The sequence below is a fragment of the Conger conger genome, chromosome 15 (genome assembly GCF_963514075.1).
Source record: "Conger conger chromosome 15, fConCon1.1, whole genome shotgun sequence".
NCBI lineage: Eukaryota > Metazoa > Chordata > Actinopteri > Anguilliformes > Congridae > Conger > Conger conger.
Window position 1 is genome coordinate 21,179,176 of NC_083774.1, and position 25,645 is coordinate 21,204,820.

The 25,645-nt window shown below is 43.2% G+C and overlaps 1 protein-coding gene across 2 annotated transcripts; it reads right to left on the reverse strand.

Annotated features, from left to right (window-relative positions):
* Positions 1–5,007: 5,007 nt before the first annotated feature.
* Positions 5,008–25,620, reverse strand: LOC133111458 (endophilin-A3-like). Of its 2 annotated transcripts, XM_061221833.1 has the most exons (10): positions 25,430–25,620; positions 12,602–12,670; positions 12,363–12,435; positions 11,910–12,053; positions 11,676–11,809; positions 10,520–10,678; positions 9,626–9,729; positions 9,297–9,418; positions 8,800–8,835; positions 5,008–6,966 (listed from the first exon to the last, which is right to left on the reverse strand). In XM_061221833.1, exons 1-10 carry the CDS (start codon positions 25,472–25,474, stop codon positions 6,761–6,763), a joined length of 1,092 nt encoding a protein of 363 aa, XP_061077817.1. In that variant the 5' UTR covers positions 25,475–25,620; the 3' UTR covers positions 5,008–6,760. The 2 variants fall into 2 exon arrangements, with proteins under 2 accessions (XP_061077817.1, XP_061077818.1); XM_061221834.1 differs by lacking the exon at positions 8,800–8,835.
* Positions 25,621–25,645: the final 25 nt, after the last annotated feature.

The following is a 25,645-nucleotide window of genomic DNA, read 5'->3' on the forward strand; positions in this document are numbered from 1 at the left end:
CACAGCCATTAAACATCACAGAAATATCACATAGAACACATTCATAACACAGATATATGCTGTATCATTGGTTTCACTCATCTGTGGTTCTCATAGAAATGTGTAGCAAAGACAAGGAAAAATATATTTCAGATTCCAAACCATTTAACCAATTTGCAGCCAAGCAGCCAGGTGTGGTGAGTTACTGTATAAACATCCATTATAATGCGATATATATTTTTATTGCACTCACTTGTCTCATCCCATGTGTTTTAGTGAGGGGCAGTATCCTTCAGTCCAGCTTACAGGTCCAGCTTCTGTTTCTCTGTCACTGAAGGGAAACAGAGTGCTGGAATGGAGCCGTCATTATTGGATTTCTGTAGGCAATGGAGGGAATGTGACAAGTTAAAATTTCAATACATCAAAAAGCCATTTTTAAGAAGAGGGGATTTGGTTACAATTTAACTTATTATATTTCATCCAATTCTGTAGATGATGGTTCAAATGCTAAGTTAGAATTGCTATCATATCAAAAATCCATTCACTCATTCAACATGGTTTTTAAAGTTCTTTTTCATTATTATTAATTTGCTTTTCAATGACATTATTAAGAATTCATTACATTTTCTTCAGTGATGAAATCTAAGATGCCAGCATTATTACTAAATATTTAAGCAAATACATTTGTAAGATTTCAACCTCAAGTGTTTTACAAACCTGCACACAATCTCAAATCACAGTGCACTACACTAAGGTGTCACTAGTCACAACTTAGTCCTACTTAGCAATTAATCAATTACTTTAGAATATCAAATAATTAACTGATCATTGGTAACATGTTACATATTGAACAACCTGGTCGTAGCCTAGGAAGGCTCCAGTTCTTGTTTTCAACAGACACTTTATTTACTGATCAGGAAATGTTGGGCCTGTATTTAACAAAATGTAAAAGATTTATATGAGCAATACCACCAACGTATACCATTGATTTTTCTCAATAGAATACTATGAACACAAATGTTCAGTCTTCAAATATAATATACACTGTAGTATAGGGAATATAAAAAAAGGAGAAATGGTTAAGGCATAAGGCATCCCTGCATTCACTGCACAATCTTACTGAATTTGGCATGAACACATGAAAGAATATCCCATGGAAAATGGTCATGATAAGCCACAGAATGCCTTTGCCTTTAGGTCAGGGATGCAAAACTCCGGGTCTTTAGGGTTGATCTGCGGGCTGTTTTTTGTTCCAACCAATTACCTTAATTTATTTTTCTGACAGCTCTGGGAATGATGTTGGTTCACTCCTGTACTTGAGCACAGTAAAATCCTGAGGACACATTTGCAGTCTGCAGCTGTAGCTGGTGCATATACAAATGTCTGATCGAGACATTATTTAGCTAACTAAATAATTAAGAGCAGAAGATAGCACAATATCCTGGAGCGGATCGGCCCTTGCTGTGCACCCTTGCTTTAGGCGTCCATCCTACCCCACCAGTAGGCAATTCTAGACCTGGAGGGTCGGTATTCAGGTTTTTCGTTTCCACGAATTACCCTGGCCAAATGAGCAGTATACATAAATTGGCTGTATACACTGACACTGGCTCGTAAATCAGATCACAGTAAAATGTTTCATACAGGGACACAGGAACAATCCTAGTCTGTCATTCATGCGCTTATCAACACACGTAGCTAAAAAGTGTATGTCTGGTGTAAGTCTGAATGAGAGCAACTAATAATGAAAACATGACAAATGCACATATGCCATAAGAAAAACATTGAAGGCAAAAACATAAAACGAAAGAAATAGTTTCTGAAATGTATGTTAATCCACCCCAGACACAGTATAAACCCGCTTGAGTGATGTGGGAAGCAGCCATGAACAGCACAGCAGATTGCGTTCATTTCCAGCACTGGGCCCATATGCACAGACTGCCCCACAGCGGTCCTCCTGGATCCTCAGACACCATAGACACAGAGCAGGGGGAGGCTCAAGGTTCACCGAGTTTATTCAACATTCGGCGTCTGCATTCGTTTAATACCCACCTACAGGACATAAATCTAAAAAGCCGGATCGATCAGGACAGGCCGGACACGCGGACAGGGGCTGCCTGCGCTGGAAACTTCAGAAATCCGCGGCGGGCAGGTTCAGGAGCAGGCAGGCTGGAGGTGTGGGATCCCAGCGCAGGCGTCGAGTAAGGAGAGTCAGGTGAGGTGAGCTGCTTGCATCACAGACGGGATTTTATTGGCGAGCGGCAGAATCAGTCACGCTCGTGCGCTGAATACCAATGCGGTCTGTGAAAGCCCCACATTCCTACAGTACGTTCATCTCCTGCTAACAGCCAGACCTGAACTCACCCTGGCCATACATACAGCTAAGGCTTCCTGCTATCTCCAATCAGCCAGACACTTTATAATCGCGGTGCATTCAGATCCACCAGACAGACGGGTCACGTGTTCACTCTGCATACTGATGAAGGCTTTACAGGTGAATGGCACCCAAAATATAGAGTTTGGTCAGCATGTTCAGGGGAAAAAAACAACACAAAAAGGACTGAACAATGTCGGTTGGCAAGGTCAATGAGTGTAAACCGCAGACTCTCCCATCTGCAGAACTCCTGGGAAGGCAAGTTGGAGTTATCATGGTATGTGAAAGAGCATGGCTTGAATCACAGCACATCCAGTTTGTTGGACCCATCTCACATCAATGTAAACCTGGTCAGGCTCCTATTACCTTCAGTTACAGGTGAGGGAAGTGAGGCTCTGTGAAACGCACTACTGCAGGCTTGTGTCCTCCACACCGACATGGTCCCCATGCGGTTACAGCAGCAGCCTGGATACTATATGTCTGTTTCAGTGAAACACATTCTCCTGCCTATCTGTGCTCTGTATGTGCGGTAGTGTGAACGCTCTCCATCTGAATTATCCTGAATCGCACACGAGCAGGTGTATAACACCCAGCGAGTGTGTGTGTTTCTATGTGTGTGTGTATGTGAGTGTGAGTGTGTGTGTGTGTGTGGTCCTACAGGTACTGTACTTTAAATGAGCGGTCAAGCTCTAATCCACTGCGCCTCTCTTAAATCCCCTCACTTAGACTGATCTTTAATAAACTCCCATCAGGCTCAGAGTGAAGTTATCTATGCAAGAACATGACCTACCAATTACCTAATGTCACTTTCTTTTCCAAGAAGCTGTAAGAAAGTTATAATAGACTCAGCTACTTTCAAAAACACCTCAGATATTTAATCATCTACCCCATAGGCCCCTCCCCCCCATCCCCCACCCTCCCAAATACCTCCAGCCTCCCCTGAGGCACACGGCGCAGAGAAACCCAGTAGATATGGGCTATTCTAAAGGGTTTATACATCCAGTCCAGTGATCAACATGACAAAGCCATGCTAAAAACTAGGTCCCCCTGCCCTCCCTCCTTCACTCCCACGTCCCTAAAGCTACACCCCCCGCCCCCCCCCCCCCCCCCCTCCCCCCTCCTGCCCCACTCGCAGTCTTTGCTGAGGCAGCAGCGAGACGCTGTCTTGGGGCTGAGTAAATGAAATACTGTTCCAGGCCTCGTGCAGACCTGATTTGAACTCGGCTGAAAATGAAATATAATCTTGATGCAAATTTACTTGGTTTAGGACTTCACATCATTACAGGCTACTATTATCAATCTGCGTGAAAACGACAGACGGCTTTGATTTATGAGTCCATAACAGAGTCCATCAAATTTTTATGACGTTTTCCGCACGAGCGGTCAGCCAGACAGCTCTGTTGACGTAGCAGCCAAAGTGTCTGAAAACTCTTTGTGAATTCTGACATATCCAATTATTGAGTTGAGCACAGCCACTGATCTGAGAACAGGAGTATCACAGACTACAGGTAGTGGGGGCAAACCAGGTGTGTGCATTCTTATGAGGTTCTATTTTCCCATAACGATCCTGGATTTAAAGGCATTTACAAAGAAAACTCCATTACAAAACGGATTCTATGAACACAGCAGTGAGGGATTTCATGTTCAATGAAACTCTGAAACTACAGATCAATAATGATAAGATGGAGCATAATAAAGCTTCACTGACGATCTATAATATTTTTTTATTGAACATTTTTACCATCTACACCATTTCATATAATAGGACAATTTCATTCACCGTTTCCCAATTCAGAATGAAATGGCCCTATACACTCAATAAGCACTACATGAGCTATTTATTAGACTTATTTTTTAGACTTATTAAATCTTCTGCTACATACACTATCCACTTTTTAAGTTTGAAGTGTTGTCTGTTCAGAGATGCTGTTCTGCATACTATTGTTGTACTGCGTGGTTATTTGCGTTGCTGTCATATGCAGAACTGCAGCAGGACGTTTTCAGTTTTTTGCACCATTCTCTGCAAAGATTGTTGTGCGTGAAAATCCCAGGAGATCAGCGGTTTCTGAGATATTCAAACCACCCTGTCTGGCAAAAAGAATAATTCAATGGTCAAAGTCACAAGATCACATTTCTTCCCCATTCTGAAATTTGGTCTGAACAACAGCTGAACCTCTTCACCACATCTGCATGCTTTATGCATTTAGTTGCTGCCACATGATTGGCTGATTAAATATTTGCATTAACAAGCTGGTGTACAGGTCTACTGAATACATTGCTCACTGAGTGTACGTGGCAGAGGAATCAAAGCTAGGAGCATGGTGCCATCTGGTGGACACATTATTAACAGCAAGCTTCCAAGGGTTTGGCAAGGAGCCCCTTGGCTCTTGTTCATTTAATGTTGTTTACTGTCCATTAGAGTATTTGTTACATAATTCAATTGGCATGTATATTAGATTAACCAATAACTGATAATTTGTCCATCAGGTCTTCACTTCTTGTACTAGCTGTCTCTCGGGATAATATTTTCCCTGCATCAACCTCAGATCTTTGAACTGGTGTTTGCACTGATCAGTTGCAAACACCTGGTGCATGGTGACAGATTTTGGAGTGTGAAAGACATGGTTAACACCACACATGAAAGAGAGAGAGTATGCTCAGCATTGTCCTGTCATTTATTTACTCAATATAGGTATTCATATACTCAGTTACAACATCTATAAAACAGTTTTATATATTGTACTTTTTCCAATCAGATCTGTAGGAGGGAACATAAACACATTATAACAGCAGACTGAGCAGTACTGGAGTACAAAGACAAAAATATGTTTGGTGTGTCTCAGTGATCACAGATATACACGTGTAAAGTTTGGATTCCTGCTGATTCTTCCTCTGTTCTCCTACCAACATACAGCAACAAGTTCTGCTGTAGCTTCTGTGGTTTCATCAGCAATCAGCAGGGAGTCTGGCTCTTGGCTAACTGCTCTTTGAGAACACAAGTCACCAAGGTAATATTTCAGAAATACTACACATCACATAAAATTATACATTGGAACTGGCACCCCACCTGTATTGAGCACATTCATTGACATTTCTATTTATATTCTATTGAGTCTTCCAATTGTTATTAAATTGTCTTATCGGATAAAAAGGTCTGTGCTTTCTCAATAATACCGTTAGAAACATTACACCCTGATATAATATCCTGATCATTTTCACTCACAGAATGAAGTCTAAAATAAGTAAAGCCATCATAAAATTGTACTTTCTTTAAAGATTTAGATCTATACAATAGCTCCATTCATTAAAATACTATTGACCTTTTTCACCTTGTTTATCTTTGCTGATGAGCTGTTTTTGCTTGGTCAAGCAATAGCAGGAGTCCGTGTACAGATGTAACTTATGCAAGTGCCCATTCTCCCTTCCTCACACAAAACAACACAGTTTAAAGATAGAGACAGCAAAATCCTAACACAATAAAATGTAACTTACATATTGGTAAAGCATAAATAATCGAGGCGTTTACATCAAGGCAACTGTATATAACGTTAAGAGCTGCAGTTCCCATCAGTGGTCTTTCCTGGTGCTTTCAAAAGACAGTACAGTACATTCATTCAGTTCAGTCAGAAAGAGGAGGTATTGTTTATCCATTAAACACAATGGAGCGCAAAGACATCACAGCAAGGCAGAATGTCTTCACTAAGCACAGGAGGCAGCAAGCTACACTTCATTAGAGTCAGCCCACTATACTGGGATACTGATACACTGCAGGCTATTCTTACCCAATGCAGTACATCTACCAGGTACAGCCCATTCCACACTGATACATTTAGTAAGCGGCTGACTGCTGACGGCTTTTCCCCCTAAAGCACAGGAAAGCAAAGCGTGACTTTTTGGGAAGGACGTGCGATCCACCGGAGTGAATTCTAAAGCTTTAGTGAAATAATATGGCACCAGAAAGCACTTGAAAGAGGAATGTGATAAGGTCGGTAACAGCGAGGCTGTAAAAAGTCACAATGTTTTTTGCAGCAATGTAAACAGAGGTGACTCACTCAGAACAGATTCACACAGTGAACACATTGAGAGGAGAGGCACAGAAGATTCAGAATCACACTCAGTACTTCCACAGGTGAAAATAATTTTAAGTTTAAGTTTCTGAAACCCTTAATACCACAGCGGGCAAGTCTTCAGCCTTTCCGCTTCGACGATACCATCCCTTCCCCATTTTAATGCAAGGACACATTTTCCGACAATGAGATCTCAAACGATTACACTTAAGGTGTCCAAGAAGTACCTGTCGAGTTGCAGGTAGTACGCAAATGTCTTGATGTCTTGCTGTAGGGTGTGCGGGCTTGTGTGTGTGCACGTGTGTATGTGTACACGTGTGTGTGTCTCACTCTCCACAGTGGCTCACTGGGGCAGAGGTACGATCACTTCCACGTAGCTGATGGGGAAGAAGCCGGACTCCCCGTTGATCATGCCCTCGTACCAGTTGTCATCCATCTTGTTGGTGAGGATGATTATATCCCCCTCCTTGAAGCCCAGCTCCCCCTCGTTCTCGGCCTCGAAAGTGTAGAGTGATCGGCAGCAGGGCTGGTCCATCTGCACCTCCGGACCTGCAGAGAAACAGCAGAGGGGTCAAAGATGCAGGCCACAACTTAGACACAGCTGTACCCCTCCAGGGGTAAAGAAGAGCTTCCCCACCAGATTACATTTCAATTAAGAATGAAAATAATGCGTAATAAAATGGATTGCATGCTGGAAATCAGGGAGCTGCTGACAGTCATTACACAATACATGCTCACGTTCATTGATTATAGGCCTTTATCTAGGCCTGAGACTGGTCAACAACCAACACTTGGGCAATGCACAGCTCCAGAAACATTAGAACAGGTGCCGTATGGATTGTGAAGTTTGTGAAAATGAATTCCTACAGTAGGAATAGTATACAGTACAGTAAAGCTCTCAGATGGCCTGAATATTCTCTGTGGCGGGTTGTGTGTTGCATAACACATTGCCAAAAGGCATGAAATAAATCAGGACACACTACAGGACATTAGAACGCATGATGGAGAACTGCATGTTCTACTGATTCTGAAATACACCAGCAGCATTTATTTGGACAAATCACCTTCACATTGAAATACATTTTTCAAAAACTCGCTGTGCATTAAACGGAAACAGAAACAAATTAGCACTACATTACACAATTCAGACCATTTTAATCAACTCGCACACAAGCAGGTCCTTTTCCTCTGAGGTAAATCTGTCTTTTTGAAGTCTTGCTAAATCCAATGTTATATTAGCAATCCGCCAATGGGCAAATGCATGAGGTTTTAAAAGGAATGGAAAATTACAGGGATTGGTTTATCAGATGATCCACACCTATTAATTAAATAAGCCACTAAGTTGAACATTGCGCCTTACTTTGCCCTCAAACTATTAAAAATACAATTAGCAAGAATTTGCTTAAAATGCTTCACCTCATAACACTACTTTTCTAGTGATTATGTCAAAAATGGCCAAATGACGATTTAATACATACTAATACTATACAATACTAATAATTCAAAAATCCAAAATCGTTTGACATAGATATATGAAACTTGGTATTTGCTAGTTATGTCAAGACTGGAACCCAAAGGTTCTAGCCCAATCCAACCACATGGTGGTGCTGCAGAGATCCAAATATGAAACAATATTTTCAAATTCACAACAAATCAGTTCCCTTGCAGAGACTTCAAACTTACTACATTGACAAAATCCCTCATGAGGAACATAGATAACATCTTGAATTGGCCACCATTTTGTATTATATTTACTTATCAATTACTTTCCTCAGTTCTTCATTCAGCACTTTTTTGAGTCTTATGAAACTTGGTATTTTACTAGAGGGTGGCAAGCAACAATACAGTCAAACTAGGTGCCAAATGGCCTCTTCATATCATTATAAAAGTCACTTGAAAGTGCACTTATTAAACAGTCATTAAACACTGATGAGTCATGTATTAAACTCCAGCACTGTTTGATGAAGAAATATTCAAAAATGGCATCAGACCTGGAATGGTCCGCAAATCGGAGTTGGAACATATGCATGTAAAATCGGTGTCCACCATCATAATCACACAGTTTGTAAACTCTTGCTGATGCTTCTTGGACCTTGGAAACGGCAGAAAATTCTATAGCAGTCAGAATGGCACAAAAATGGCTTACCGTGAAATGTAAATATGTAATACATTGTCTGAGAATGAATTACCCTTCTCAGGTGGAAGGCATATTTTGCAAATCAGTGAAGGAAAGCCATGGATAAAACCCCGCCCTCATTCAGTCACACTACGTAGTGTCAGCATTAAGCAGAAACCTAATTCTACAATTGATTAATTGATTTAATAGAATCCGAAGTGCCAGTCCAAGCTGTGAAATGGATGTGTTAATGCTGAGGTACCCACCTTTCCCATTTACAGAGCTGTGGATGATCAGGGCATCTGTAATGAGTGATGGACACATTAACATCACACCAAGTAAACACAAAACAAGAAACACAAAAAGAGGAGGGTGATCCATGGTAATCTTATGTGTGGCCTGAGGGGACCTGTAGATTTGAGAGACGGTGTGTGACTGTAGCTGTAGATTTGAGAGACGGTGTGTGTGGCTGTACCTGTAGATTTGAGAGACGGTGTGTGACTGTAGCTGTAGATTTCAGAGACGGTGTGTGACTGTAGCTGTAGATTTCAGAGACGGTGTGTGACTGTAGTTGTAGATTTGAAAGACTGTGAGTGACTGTACCTGTAGATTTCAGAGATGGCGTGTGACTGTAGCTGTAGATTTCAGAGACGGTGTGTGACTGTAGTTGTAGATTTGAAAGACTGTGAGTGACTGTACCTGTAGATTTCAGAGATGGCGTGTGACTGTAGCTGTAGATTTGAAAGATGGTGTGTGACTGTACCTGTAGATTTGAGAGATGGTGTGTGTGTCCCATTGTGTTGCGAGGTATCGATGGCCTCCAAGCTGCTCATTATAGACTTGGGTCTGAACTCTCTCTTTGGCCTGGTGCTCGCTGCGGTTATCCTGCAAGGAGCAGAGGTACAACACAACAAGGACATGAGAACTGTGCATCAGCAATCTACTTACTGTGTTCACATGTTCGGTGTGTATGCATGGATGTTCATGCAGTGTGTACATATGTTGATGTGCAGTGTTTGCTTGTGTGTGTTTATCTGCATGCAGATTCATGTACACATCTATGTATTAGTGTAGTGAGTGCTTTGCGGGTACCGGTTATGCAATTTGCTGTTCAGATCTTCCAGTACTTCCAGGGACTGCCGGTGGAACACCAGAGCGGCGTCTATCAATGCACCCAACTGGCTCACCTGTTCCACCTGCACGACCAATCAAACCAGAGCCAGCGATGTTACAACTGCACAACTGCAACCTGGTATCAGGAGGCCAGCTGAAGCACCTTAAGCTGTCTTTAAGGGATAAATCTCTCTATGTACCCTATATACTGGACATAGGGATATTACACTTTAAATATATAGGTATTTTAAATGATACATAGTTATAATGTATGCTTAAATTCTACAAATCATGTACAATTCTACCTTTGATAAGACACAGACTTCAAGATATTCAAGATAAAGATATAAAGGATAAATAGGGATGTAATTTCTTCATGGATTATCTGATATGGATGTAGATACCCCCAAATTAAAGGTGACAGTCTGCACTTTAACCTCATTTTTCATTGTTTCATTTCAAATCCAATGCGCTGGAGTACAGAGCCAAAAGAACAGAAATTGAACCACTGTCCAAATACTTATGGAGTGCACTGTATGAATGTACACAGCATCTTCATCTTGAAAGACATGTTTCTTCAATTTTATCCAGGATTATTTATAATTTACTTTGTACCTAACTGAAATATTTACAAAAGTATCACAGCTCCAGTATCTTGCACAGGTATAATGGCAGTGCTCCACCTAGGAATCAGGTCCGTAGCCAACCCCACATTAATAATAATACTAATACCAATAAATACTAATACTAATAATGATTCCTTCCATTTATATAGCGTTTTTTCTCAGACTGAAAGTGCTTTACAGTGATGAGGGAAACTCTACTCAACCAGTACTAATGCGTACAGAAGGTCCCACGACTCACTCTACTCACATCGCTCTCTAAGAAGTTGAACATGCTTCTCTCGGCCAGCTCCTTGCTTTCCTCAAACTTCTCCACAGCCTGTCGGATCTCCTCCTCTGGAACCCGGCCCTGCCGCCTCTTCTTGTAGTCGCAGTCCAGCCTGCGGCCCTCCAGCTTCTTCAGGTGGTGCTGAGGAGCCACAGACACACAGATACAGGCCGATCGACCCCGGGTGCCATCATCTTTCCTCACTATTCTCCTATTACAGGACCAATTTCCTACCAAGAATTGGTAGCTTGTCTGCTTGTCTCTCCTCTAAGTATCATCATTTACTGTCCAGGGAAAGCAAGTTCTATCGACAGTCCCTTAGTGATATTGCATTAAATCAGTCTCTAGTTGGGGGGTTTTAACCAAGTCTGTCTTTGTTGCTTATATAACTGAAGTGGATGAACTCGAATGAACTACTTGCATTGTATTTTCTCCCAAGCGGCTGTGGGTAAGAGTGCCTGCTAAATGAATGCAATATATTGCCCACAAAAATACATATCACTCCTCTGTAGCTCCATTCAGCATTCACTGCCCAGAAAGCCATTGATCTGCGGGGCACAGAAATGATCGATGCGATGAAAAGAGAAGTGTGACAGCGCTCTGCGTCGCTGAGGTCAGGTAAACGGCTGACGCTGGTGTTAACTGCGCTTTTCCCCCTCTGGTTCCACTGAAAGGCCTCGTATATCAGAGCCGGTCAGGCCTGCAGGTCCTCAGGCTCTGTGTTTAATGAACTGGGGAGCGGAGAGCAGCCTGCAGGCAAACAGCTCAAGTGTGCTTACAGCAATAGAATAAAGCTCCGGCGGTAATCGTCTAATTGAATTTGTATTCATATTCAACCCACAGTGCGCAAGCTAATTCTGAGAGACAGACATTATGTAAATTACACAATGAGAAAATTCCACTGCCAGAACATTCAATACACTCACTCTAATGCGATTTTGCTCTGATTTTGGGGCGTCTACCAGGCGCTGTGCTCTGATTTTGGGTGTCTCTACCAGGCTTTGTGCTTTGATTTTGAGGTGTCTCTAACAGGCTCTGTGCTCTGTTTTTGGGGTGTCTCTACCAGGCTTTGTGCTCTGATTTTGGGGTGTCTCTACCAGGCTCTATATTCTGATTTTGGGGTGTATATTTGTCTCACCCCGATCTCCTTCAGGTCCTTCTCCTGCAGGGTCTGCAGAGGGTCGATGAAATTGTGTTTCACACTGATGTCCAGCGAGTCTTTCACATCTGCCATCTGCTTCATGGCCTCGCCGATGTCGGCCAGAGCGCCCCCTGCAGGAGCACAGATTACACGCCCTGCTGGGCCTGCCCAAACCGTCCAACACACGGGCAGCCCTGCCAAGAGCAGCCTTCCACCCCACTCCCAGCTCACCGAACGCAGAGTCGTCCCCCAGCTCACGGCCGTAGCGCAGCATGCAGTCTCCCAGGAGTCCCTCGGGCTGGGGGTAGCCCGTGGTCTTCACCTGCCCTCGGAGCTTACACACCGTACTGAGCATGCCCAGTCTGGCCCTGGACGCTGCCAGCCAATCACAGACAGAGCACAGAGCCATTAACGGCAGGAGAAAAATGGAGAGAGAAATCAGGCCAGTGTCAAACAGCAGGTTGCAGCCAAAATGAGCTTACTTACTGCACGGATCGACAAGGCATGAATTAAATATGATCTTAATGCTCTGCGGCAATTAAAGGCCATATAGTGTATTACAAAGACAGCTTTAAAAAAAACACTCAAAAAGTAACTAATGACAGAAATTATAGTGTTATTAAAAGTGTAAAAGCAAAAAGATCAATGTGTGTATAGCATAAAAGCGTAAGATTGATGACCTACCTGGGTTTGGCTGAAGGTACTCCGTTGTTTTGGACAACAGTTCAATAACAGATTTGTTGGTGACGTCTATTTTCTAGAAAAAAAGGTCAAGTTAATATGTGCATACAAACACAATTATCATCAACACTGGCACAAAACAGAGGAACAGATATCTACCAAGAGGGTCAATGGAAAGAGAGGTTTCTCAGTACCTGGCCTCATCCCATTCCTAAACCCCTAAAAACCCCCACCCTCCTTACCCTCTCCATCTCCTGGAAGTCCTCATCAAGCTTCGTCCCCTCAGCACCACTGATCTTCTCACTCAATAGCTGTACAGACAGACGGACAGGCACAGGCAGACAGACGGAGAGAGGGTCAGGATTGGGACAAATTCGAAGCAGTGAAACTCTGAGGGAAACGTGAAGGCCTGCTCTCCAGTTCGACAGAGACTCATTAGCGGTCTGCCACCCTGTCCGTGCATTACTGCGATTTCACGCCACAGGCAGCCGGCTAGGCCCTCCATCAGCACTCCGTCAGCACTTAAACAGCTCTGTGGGCCACTCCTGAATTTTCAATGCAGCACATTAGTGTGGAAACCACCCCCACCCTCTCACACAGTGACCATTTTCATTTTCGTCTTAAAAGGCACCAAGGAAAAGTATGACAGATGTAATAAACCGAGGCGGAGATTGGTTCAAAATGCAGTTGTGAAGGGCTCTTTTCTGAACCCATTCAGATTTACAATCACACTGCCATTTGTCTGCACCACTCTGGTATCGTACTGATATATAGGCTTCCCCTCTCAGCTTTATACAACACACTGGTGTAGAGTGGGGCCCAAAAGTTTGGCCACCCCTGGTTTAAATGTCTGTGACAATGAATATGTATGGGAGTTAAACATTAAACGAGCTAAACATAAGACATTTCTGCAATTTTCATTTTTTACTGTTTATAAATTATTAAAAAAGGAAAAAAATGCAAAAGTTTGGAAACCCTTTTGGATTATTCTTTATTACTTTTTAAAAAGATGATTACTAAGGCCCAGACCCAGGTTATTTACTTGTTAGGGCTTCAGACTTTTTATTCTGAAGTAACTACATGCCTTCTAAAGTATCCAAATACAGTGGCTGTTCTGCCTGGGTTCCTCTAAACAGCTGTCCAAGGATGTCAGAATGAAGATGGTTAATTTCCACCAAGAACGAGAAGGCTACAAAAACTCTCACAATGTGTCAAACTGCCTATTTACTGTCAGAAACATTGTTAGAAAATGGAAGATAAATGGAACAGTTGAAGTCAAGGCAAGGTCTGGAAAACCAAGAAAGATTTCAGACAGAATGGCCTGAGACCTGGTGAGAAATGCTCAGAAGAACCCACACATCACTGCGAAACAGCTGCAAAAAAGAGTAGCAAACACAGATCTAGCTGTTCACAGGACAACAACACAACATACTTTAAACAACAAAGACTTACATGGCAGAGTTGCCAGGAAGAACAACCTCAACTCAAAATGAAGCGTCTTTTGTTACACAAGTCTGAAGCCTTTTGGAACAACGTGCTTTGGACTGACAAAAGCGAAATGTAACTTTTTGGCCACCAAAAAAGAAGGTATGTTTGGAGAAAAAATGGTGAAGCTTTGAAATCCATTATGCTTTGGGGTTGTATGGCAGCTGGAGGCAAATACTGTGCGAGTGAAAGGGTGCCCAAATTTTTGCACACTACTCTACAGCAATAGCAGAATGCTACATGCACCACATCATACTCACAACAGTATCACATGGCTACATACAATACATTGCTGCACTAAGATTCACCACACTGCTATACACACCACACCAGTATAATCTGAATACAATGCAATCGCTGTTAAATGATGTGATGTTTTCAATGTGTTGCCTTACTAAAACAAGAGCAGCCAAGGAGTCTGATTCAGAGTAATGTGACCAAACTGCCAATTCTAACAGGGCCTGACACTGGACCAAATGAGCATTAATGCTCTGGCTCTCCCCCATCCAATGCAATCCAGCAACATTCATTGCTTGAACGCGTGATTTTATGTTTTCCAGAACGATCCAATTAGATTAGCATTCCAATGAATTGTGAAATGTACTGACATTAGTTTATTAGCATACAAGCATACAGTTTCCTTTAAACAAACAGATATTTCTATCCATACAGAGTCTGAAAACCCTCTCTCTGCAATCTCTCTGTAGTTACCCAACCCAGTTGCCACCTTATCCGTTTCCAAACACTCAATAAAGACACATGGCTACACACACACACATACAGATACATTGAGTGCAGTTTGCAGGTAACACCATGTAGTGTAAGGAGGTTAAATATTTCACATAGAACAGGAGACCATTCTTTTGCAGGGGTAAGAAGATTAAGAATATGAATGCGTCATAGTAAAAATAAATAAGGAAATAAGGCTTCCGGCAGTGCCAGCTGGGTCAATCACAAATGGGTCAGTGTGATACAGCTGTGCTTTCACTGGAAATAAAGATGTGGGCCAGAGACACAAGGGTCACAGAGAAAACCATCTGAAGGAAATGTTTCTAGAACTAAAACCACCTGGACGCTATGCAGCTCTAGAAGAAAAGCCAACTGGAGGCACTGTGGCTAAGAGAAAACCAATGTGGAGAACATGTGTGTCTTAGAGATACACAGAGAAACTAAGATGAAGGCGTGTGGCTAGATAAGTAACACTTGAGTTCAAGTTTAACTAGAAACCACCTGGAGGATACATGGTAAATGGAGAACGTGGTGAACGGGCTGACGTGGTTGCCAGAGCAGTTAACCAACTTCACTTCCATTCTTCAGAAACCTGGCCCTTTTCAGCTCATATAACTGCCTTGGCCACTGTGCCACAAAGAAGGGGTGTGGGTTGCCAGGGGACGGCCAATGACGGTTGACTGCAGTACAACATTCACTTGGCTCCTAATGGCATTTCGATTGGTTTACTGAATCTTTATTCCAACTCTAAACGGCATTTATGGGGAAATCCCCCTGTGGACCGAACTCTCACTTTTGTTTTTTTCTGTGGAGAAAGAGCAAAACTATTTCAGTGTAATGGAGCTCTAGAGCAGCTAATAAAAACAACAAACGATACATCTCACTTAAGAGCGAATGAGGCTGTGGGTCTGTCCACACGTGATGCAGCCCAACACAGCCCCTTCATCGCCATAGTGACAGGAGCTTCCTGGAAAGACGGCCTTGGGTTTGCCCTTAGAATGGCACAGCAGCATTTTACATAACAGTCCCATTAATTCACATCAGTCAAAGGAACACGGAGACCGAGCAGGCAGGACTGTGTGGCCTATGATACGCTCTTCAGTTACCTTCATTAAGACAAAGAGAGGCTCCGTGTTCCGGCTGACTCAGGCAGGAAACATGATCATCACCAGGACAGGCTGGGCCCTAGCGCTCGCTAGTTTCAGTCTGGGCTCCACTGGTAGCTAAACAACACTGGGGAGGAGGGCTGCCTAGCTCTCCACCAGGCACCTAAAGGACACCAGTCATTGTTAGTTTCATCTCTCCTCTGATCAACATATGTTCTTCTGCACTGAGCTGTGTGGACTGTGGTGTATAAAGCAGACACCAGCTTGCAATTGAGGGCATTAGAAGAAATCTTAAGCTGCAGAACTCTGTGCATCACCTGTCCCCCTAAAACAAGCCCGTATACACGGTCTTAAGAGCTGGGATTAAAGCCGGCTCTGCTTATTTCCTGGTTCCTGCAGGAGGAGTGCGCATTCATCAGAGACGTGCCCCACAATGCAACCAGGCAATCAACCTCCCCCAGCCCACTAAGCCAAACCTACAGCAACCTCACTACAAACACAGAGCTTAATGAGAAACTCAAAAACCCACTGCTGGGGCTCAGCAACTCAGGGCTTCAGAATCCAATCTGTCTCGCACCAGCCAATCAGGAGCAAACAGAATCAGCCAGGTCATGGAGGCAGCCTGCCGTCCCTGTCTACAAATGTAAAGCTGACAGAACATGCTCACCCGAACAAAATAGTCACCCCAACGTTTTTGTTTATTTTGTTTATTGGATATTAATGAGTTAAATAATTAGTACAAGTACACAGCGCGCCAGGAAAACCCTTTTTCGAAACAAACAAACAAAAAAAAAGCTGTCAGGCAACCGTTGTGCGTTGCTAAGTAACCTGCTCAGAATCCATAGTGTCTGAAATCTTTTCACCACTGAATCCCTATCCATGTAGATTTCCCTATGTAGTGTATAGGGAGGGAGTACATACATAGCCTGGAAGTCTGTAGTGCTTCACCAGCAGGACGTCTCAGGACACTATATCTACACTACTGTCAGCCTCCTGCACTATTAATGGCAGGACCAAGGCTCACACCTTTGATAAAGGCTGTCCTCATTTTACAATAGCAGGGGGGTGAAAGGGGGTCAGGTTTGACCAGAATATATCACTGTGGCATTCAGTCCGGTGAAGAATCAGATGCCATGTCTCAGCCACACTTACTGGAGAGAGCACGCTCTTCTCCACAGCTATGGAGCTGAGACCCAGAGCACATGCAGAGAGAGAGAGTCTCTTTTGAAGTTTGTTTACCTGTCGGTGTACAGACGACCGAGAAGGAAATGCCACTGAAAAGCAGAGCTGGGCAGCTGAGGGCAGTGAGCTGAAAAGCTGTCGCAGTGTTTTGCTTTCTGTCATTGTTGCTTTAATGTGTTGTGTTAGTTTGTTATTTTGGCCTGGAACCCATGAAGGGGAAGGGTGAAGACTATTTGTTGTTTGTTTTTGTGTGGGTGCTCGCTCGCTCTCTCCCTCCCTCCCTCCGGGTGGCGGACTACGGCACAAACCATGAGCTGCTCCCCCCCCTCCCTGGGGTGTCGCGTGGCGTGTGACAATTACGTAATCGATGTCACAGCAATGTGAGAAGCATGCATCTCATATTTCACCCACCTGATGCCTAGCGATATTACGGAACATTACAGCCACAAACAATCACGCAGCATCTCACGCTGACGTTTAACTGGGGGACCAGGGAACAGTGTCATGCCTGTTGTCCTGTCTTCACGGGCCACTCTTTCACCATGCACAAGTTACTGTTTCCTCCAAACTCCCCAGTGCAAAATCAACAGAATGGTGTGCCAGAAGGGATGTGTAGCCATTTTAGCCAAAGTAATATGTGAGCTTTGCTGAATTTTACACGAGTACACTCCTCTTTAATGTCCACCCACATGTCTGGGGACACAGTTAGCAAAGTCTGGCAGTGTTGCTCATATTCCTCTGGTGGATGAACGCTTACATTCTGTCTGGACAGTGTCTCCGAAATGAATATAATGTACTCTGAATGTCCGGGCTCACTCACAAAATCAACAGAACAAACACTGTTAATGACAGAACAAAGTCTGCAGTGTAACTACAGCACTGACATAATTAGCTGGGATTTATGAAACCACACCGATATGAATTTTACTGCATTTCATTTCACACTCTGGTATAGCACGGCCAGTGCCCAGTGCAGCTGGCAGCCCTGCAAGCTGGCCTGTGATTGGCCCTATCGTTACCACTGGAGGGAGGGCTGCCTTAGAGGGACTCCTCCAGCTGATCAGGTGTATGCAGGCTGCTGGTGCATGGAGCACATTTCTCAATAACAACAGAATACATCCTCTTTGTGTAGCAACTTTAAAGCACAGAGCACACGGTGATTTCCAGGAGAAAAAGGTTAGAAATTGCATTGCAAGGGATACAATAAAACATAGAAAAACAGCAAGTAAAATTGGAATATAAAAAATAGCAACATCAAAAACACAAATAAGTAAATCAAGGACAGTAAAATTTAAACATAATATAAAATAAACAGTAAAAGGAAATTAGAAAACGGCAGCATTGAAGCCCAGCGATAATAAAGGGGGAGCATTTTAAAAGATTGATATAAAATAGCCATCAGTCATTATGGAAGGCAATTTTATAAAAATAGGTTTTTAGGCAAGATGTAAAAACAGGGACAGTTTCAGTAGACCTGGTAATGTATGGAAGGCTGTTCCAGAGCCTGGGCCCATTAGAGCAAAGGCTCCATCACCTCTGGATGTTAGCCTAACTCAGGGACCGCCAACAGCCCAAGGCTGGCATGCCTGAGAGGCTTCTGAAGACAGAGTGGGTTAAAAGTTCAGATATAATCAGGTCCCAAGCCACGTCAAACCTTGCATGTAATTCATAAAACTTTTTAAAGTATTCTAAAGACAACATGCAACCAGTGCAGATAAGCCAACATTTGGGTGATGTGGGAACACATGTATTCTTGGTCAATAGTCTGGCTGCAGAATTTTGCGCAATTCAATTTTTACTAAATCTGAAGCTCAGCTACAGCACGTAACCAGCAGGTAACCAAAGTATTATAATAATCGAGAAAATAAACACATATGGTTCTGTATTGCTAAGAAAAGAATACACTGATTTCTTTCTTTTTATTATATATTCCTATGCTGATAAAAGCAGGACTGAACCTTGACTGTTTTTTGTATGCTGCTCAGTTTAAATTGCAGTACAAAATTCTTATGTACAAATAAAGAATAACTTGGAAACTAACTATTTTTAGCACAATCAAGGCCAGCTCTTTTAAACACAAGCTGAACAAGCCAAGAGGCCATCTTAAAATAGTCTGGAACAGATCCAGAAGAGAGAGCTATTGAGAAGAGTGCAAATTGGTGCCAATAGCCACCATAACCTTTCTCAGAGGTTTTGTGGGAATGATGGCAAAGGACTGGAGGACATGGTCACATAAGCATGCAGGGAAATAAAATAAAATTACTAAACAAATTAGGACAAGGGTATGGAAGGTCCACTGCAGGAGGAGTGGTGTTAGCTATGGTAAATCTTATTGCCAAAGGATAGAAACATTTCACAATAAACCGCAAATGAGGTAGCAGCAGTAAGGGAACCAGGGTTTACAAGCCAATCTACGGTTTTAAATAAAGAGTTGTGCGGGTTAGCAGAGCAACTGGATAATTTATGCACTTTTATGGTTACAAATATCAACAGTAATCCAAGGAGGTGCTTTGACAGTAGACAAACTGAAAGTAGCAAGAAGGGAAATTGTTCAGCCATATGTCCATTAAGAACACAAAAATGCCCAGTTCAGTGACCGTGCAGCTCAGTTAAACAGAGGCTGCTCCCACGTTCTACAGCAGAAGCTAGTGCAAATCGATGTTGCGCTTCCTTCACCACAACCCCACACTGTCCGCCCTCTCTTTCACACAAGACTAAGAGATGACACCTGAGAGCCATGTCTGTACTCCCTGAACAGAGGCTGGATGGTCTGACTTTACACGGCAAGAGCAGAGAAAGGCACTGGGATTAGATTTCTGAAGATCAGCATGCAGTGTTAAAAATATTCATTCGCAGGAAAGGCCGTAACTCCCAAATGTCAAAGCCTTTCAGAAAACGACACACTCTCACGACATCAGTACAGCAGTGCACTACAACTGAAACAGACCCAACTGCCTTACAAAGGCTTAGAGCCTGTTTCTGATAACTGATGAATGCAATTTCTTGAAATATTTATACTGCAGAGAAACGAGAACATATGTAGCCTCGAAACAAAAGTGAGAAGACAAAGACTGTTATTCACCGGAGCTCACGGTGTTGTGGGTGTAGCCCCTCCTGTATGTAGGGCCGCATCCATACAGCATCTCAGGAGCGCAGCAGCACCATGGACAGCACTGGCAACTCTGACATCACAGCTGCAGGATCTGACCTCACTCACAGGACTGCAGCAGCACCATGGAGTGCACAGGCTAATCTGACATCACAGCTGCCGGATATGACCTCACTGACAGGACTGCAGCAGCACCATGGACACCACAGGCTGATCTGGGGCCCCTGCAGCAGCGACAGTTTACAGCTCCCATGCTGGCCAGGGCCATCAACTCCCTCTAAAACCACACTTCCCCAAATTCTGCAACCTGCAAAAACTACACAGCACACTACATCATAACTGCTGGAGGCAGTTAATAAAGCACCATAAAAATTGCCTCAATATCCCTGAATCGCCTCTTTTGACCCACATCCATTCTCTAACCTTTAATTTTGGATTCCGGGCTAGACTTCATTTTAAGGGTGTAATTTATATAAAAGGCAGATGTGACACTTTTCCAAGATAATTGGCAAAAAGAATCAGCACTTTAAAGCACTTTTACTTTCATTATTTTATTTTACCAGACTACATTAGGCCTACATTACATTTTATTTAGCAGACGCTTTTGTCCAAAGCTGTGCACATGAAGGCCATACAACAAACAAACGAACAGGTCAGATAAGGTAAAATTCATATATGATTGGTTACAAGGCTATGGACATATGTCCAGTACACAAGATAGAAAGGCCAAGTCTGTAACTACCATACTAAGACAACCACAACTTGAGGAACTACAGTACCGAGACAAATACTGATTCAAAAGTCCTAGATTAAGGTATAAAATACAAGGTATAAAATACAAGGGGCTAAGAGACAGGTAATAAACAACACAGGGACAGTAGATTAGGGGACTCCCACAAAGGAGTTAAGTACAGTGTAAAGAGATGTATCTTCAGACTGCGGTGGAAAATGGCAGCGACTGAGCCGTTCTTATGGGGAGGTCGTTCCACCACTGGGGAGCTAGCCATTCACGCGTCTGGCAGGATGAGCAAGTCGGTCTGTGGTAGCAGAGCGGAGTGGTCGAGCTGGTGTGTAGGGCTGAATTATGTCCTGTAGGGTGGGGCCGTCTTGTTGACTGCAGCAAGCACTTTCAGAACTCTGAGAGTCAGGACTTTGAATCTGAGCCCAGCAGCGACTGGGAGTCAGTGGAGTGACTGTAGCAGGAGCGGGACGTGTGAGAACTTCAGAAGGCTGAAGACGAGTCGGGCCGCAGTGTTCTGGGCTGTAGTGGCTGGGTGGAGTACGTTGGCAGACTTGCAAGTATTGAGTTGCAGTAATGTACTCAGGAGATTACCATAGCCTGGACGAGTAGCTGTGTGAAGCATGAGGTCAGGTAAGGTCAAATCTTCCTGATGTTATATATATGGAACCTGCAGGACTGTGATGTTGCTGCAACTTGCTCTTTGGAGTCCAGCTCGTCGTCCAGGACCACCCGCAGATTAGAGGATTAAAGATACTAAATTAGAGGATTTCCAACATTCCAGATTACTGCTCTGATTCTACTACTGCAGTGCCTCTCCTTAAGGCCCATATCCCATGGAGCCAGTGGCTTGTCCCTTGTGCGGTGACTAAGTTCTCCATCAGGAGGCACTTGTTAATGTTGTGAAGAGTGCCCTTTTGCTGCAAGGGATTCTTCCCTTTAAAGAGTATTCTTAGTTCTGCTTGGATTTGGGATAACTGCACCAAGTAATACCTGTTTTTACTTCAGTCTACGTTCCAGATTTGGGAGAGTTCCAGGTTTTATCCAGCCAACTCCATAATCCTGCTTCATGATACAGGCCCCTGCCCTGCCCAGCAGATATTTAAATTTTTGACAAGAGAAGACAAGCGACCCCATGGTGTAAATGGGGGAGGACAGAAAGGAATTTAGATTGTACCTTTTTCAGTCTGGCGGAGAATACACATTCCCCAATAACTCCTCATGTCACTGTGCTTTCACACAAAGGATATTTTAGTAAGTCACAAGGTATCGCAGCTCAGAACGAGCTGTGCCATCTCACCCAAGTAATACTGGCTGTTTACTTGCTTCAGCGTCAAGCATTTGGTCATTTTATTGTTCAGGCTACACATACCCTCACAGCATTTGAGGCACGGTCTGTCTGTCAGGCAACCTCTTCAGAGAGAAGGCCTCAGCACAGGTCCATGCCTGTCCTCCAAGGACACTGCCACAGGTCAATGTGAGGTCATCATGAGCTTGTTCACCACGCTGACCTGTTTCCACCCTCCTCATTAGCTACCCCATTGCGATGGTGCAGACGCAGTGGTGTAGAACAGCCCGTGAGATTCACGGGGATCCAAGAAACGTGATGTGTGCGTCAGACTGGGGACAGGAGAGAGAGCAGATAAAAGCACCTGGCTCATTTCATCAACCAAATGCCTTCATTCTCCATCACTTCCATAACAAACTGGCTGAGTGGAACATGGGACAATGCAGAAAATAATAATAAAATGTGTGCATTTTTGTGCTACAAAACACAATATATACCTCCTGTAACTCATAACTGTCTGCTTGTGCCTGTATGTGTACACAGGAATTTAATCTACACAAACTCTTCACCTCGCCCTTGACCCCCTTAGGCCAAATGAAAACAGATGGAAGACTCCCTCCCTGGCCTGTCCCCAGAACACAGAGCCAAAAGCCCTGCACGGACTCCCTGATGGGAACACACTGCAGGAAGTTTCCAATTGCACTCTATAATTGATCTGCTTAGAAGACGCCCTTATGAGCGGAGGCTAGCACGGCTCACGTTTTTACATGCGATTCACACATCTTATTCAGCACTGAAACCACTCGCGCTTAAATGTCCCGGTCAAGGGCAGAAAATGTAGAGCCACACTTGGAATTCAAACCTGCAACCTTCCCATTACCTGTGAAGTGTCCGCAGGTTATGACCTGGCAGAGAGTCAATGCCTCATGCATGGTTAATACTGTGACACTGCATCTGGGAGAATGTTCCCAGAATCCCTTGTAAGTTAGCCGAACATCTTTCTCTCTCTCTCAGCTGAGCCGTTCCCGTCCATTTTGATTGGCTGAAACAGGATCCCTGCAGGAAAATAGCAAGGCAGGGCCTGCTCACTCTGTGCAGACACACAATCTGCACTGTCCAGGTCTAAGGGCAGCTCTAATTAAGCCAAGTGGACTGCAGCCATTTGTACTGAATTACACAAGCAGCCTTCCGAGTATTTATTAGCTCCCAATGGCATGTGGGGAGTGTGTTTATCCTGGAGGAAGAAATTCCTGGCTCATTTCACATCGTTTCCCCCAATGCATAACAGACAACGATCAAAACAACAACGTCCAAGCATTGCATCTGGACTAAATTCTCAGAGTTGCAGATGTAGTTTCATGAGTCAACAACAGCGTTTCCTCCATCACGAGTAAAGCCCTGTGATTTCTGAGCACTGAGACCCAAACAAATACGACACAGGTTTTGAGAAGTGCCTTTATCTCATAGCTATCGTCTATTTACACAACTGGATATTTACAGATGCAAATCAGGTTGAGTACATTACTCATATTTGAGTGGTGTACTTAGCTAGCATTGCACCAGGAATTCAAACCAATAATCTCCTGGAAGTTATGACCTTTTAGCTAGTACTCTGGACTGACACACTTGATGAGAGTGATGATTAATGGGTTTAATTATACCTCATAGCAGAAATCAGAACACAGCACCGCAGAACTGAGGAAGGGGATTCATACAGGACTGAGAGTTAAAATGCTCACCATTAGACCGTAATGGCACTTATGTATAGATATCGTTACTTGTATAGGTATTGTTGTTTTTATTGGCTGTTGTTGTATTCTAGCTGCCAACAGTGGTATGCTAGTTTGAAAGCTGATTGTACTCTTCAAGGGTTCTGAATTTCTGTATGTTTACACTAGGACTCGGAACTGTACTGTCCTCTCAGGTCTACTTTTGCACTTGTTCTTGTGATTGATTTGCACTTTGTTGTACGTCACTCTGGATAAGAGCGTCTGCTAAATGCCATGTAATGTAATGTAATGTAATGTGCAAAAAATCTGATCATTTAATGTACATATCCAAGTCAGAACTCTCTTCTCAATGCAGCGATGTGCCCCATGGTCAGAAACAACACTCTGACAGATCTGTTGACTGACTGAGATTGACAGTAAATATTTGACCATAGCATCAACCAGAGATTGAGACATTTCATCAGTAGGGACCGGTACTACCAGCCTCACTGTCGCTATGCAGTGGTGACTCCTATGGTTTGAGCAAATTCTATGCTTTTAGTGTCCGGTGTTTTCTAAGTTTCTCTCCATGCGTTGTGACCACAATACCCTTCCTGGAGTTCTTGGAACTACAATGACGCAATCACTTATAGTTGCACGTTCCCCAAAGAACATCAGCTTTGTTTTTACCATCTCGTGCAACAGTTTAATGCCCCGTCTTGAAAACTTTAGAACATAACGATCTGCTGTCACGACAGCAGAAGTAGAATCCAGAAAACAAACATGGTACTGGCATAAAAATAAAACGTCTGACAAATAAAAACGGGCATTTAAATAGGCAGTCGTCGGCGAACACGAACCTTACTCCAGCCTGTAAAGCATTGGACAGAAAGAATAGCCTACATTACAGTGTTCCACGGCATTTGTTTTCCCAAGGCCTTACGATACTAGCTCGCTAGTCAGATGTTCGACGGACCAGCAGATGTTATTGCTGGATTTAACCGTTTGTTTCCCCTTAGATAAAATAAAACTAGGATGGACATGAAAACCTACTAACAACAGGTTGTGCAACCATATCGTTCTGCTTCTGTTTTTCCAGCTCATCTCAACGAAAAAATGTTTGTATTGATCGCGCAAAACAGATTATGACAATGACGCTCATCATTATATATCCACACGCAGCTATTGTAGCGTAATATGGCTAGCTTATGCATCTGGTTCTGATAATAAAAAGTTATTTGGCCAGCTAGCTGCACATGTATGCATTTCTTTGACATGGTACTAAGCGATCATTTATGCATTTGCATAGTTAGATATTTAGCAACTATTTCGTGCCACGAGCTTACTCAATTTGTTGCAGTTTCACTGACAATGACTTATTGAATATGAAATGCACGAAAAAAACGTGCATTTCATATTCAACTAGCATATTACGTTACCTAGCAAACTTGCTTCACCAGCTTTAGTTCGTTAATAAACACGTTCTATATAGGTACTGACGTAGCTGAATAACTATTTGCTATCTATCAAACTATTTCTAACCATTGCAGGTTATAACATATTTACAAAACAGCATGCAAAATACCTGGAACAACAGCTGTGATGTCGCTTATGTTTTCATGTATTGTTATCTCCCCATACATCAGTAAATAAACCCAATACAAAATATTAACTTTAACACCAACTGTTGTGGAAAAGGGGTCCATTGTGGCGTATTGCTTACCTGGCTGGCTTTGTGAAATTGCTTCTTTAGTCCGGCTACCGACATCCTTCATACGTGATATCACACTACAAATGTAGAATTATTGGCAGCAGAGAGTATAGCTAGATGGCATAAAAGAAAATTTGAAGCTTGAATAAATTCCGCTATTCACAAACCGCTCTTTCCAACCTGGTTACTCCCGTCGACACTGCCATCACAGGCTCGTGTAAAAGAGTG

Coding starts and splice junctions, on each gene's coding strand:
- LOC133111458 (XM_061221833.1), bottom strand. CDS start 25,474: ATGTCGGTAGCCGGACTAAAGAAGCAATTTCACAAAGCCAGCCAG. Junction 12,054..12,362: donor GTACCTTCAGCCAAACCCAG/GTAGGTCATCAA, acceptor ATTGGCTGGCAG/CGTCCAGGGCCAGACTGGGC. Junction 11,810..11,909: donor GGGGGACGACTCTGCGTTCG/GTGAGCTGGGAG, acceptor GTGCTCCTGCAG/GGGGCGCTCTGGCCGACATC.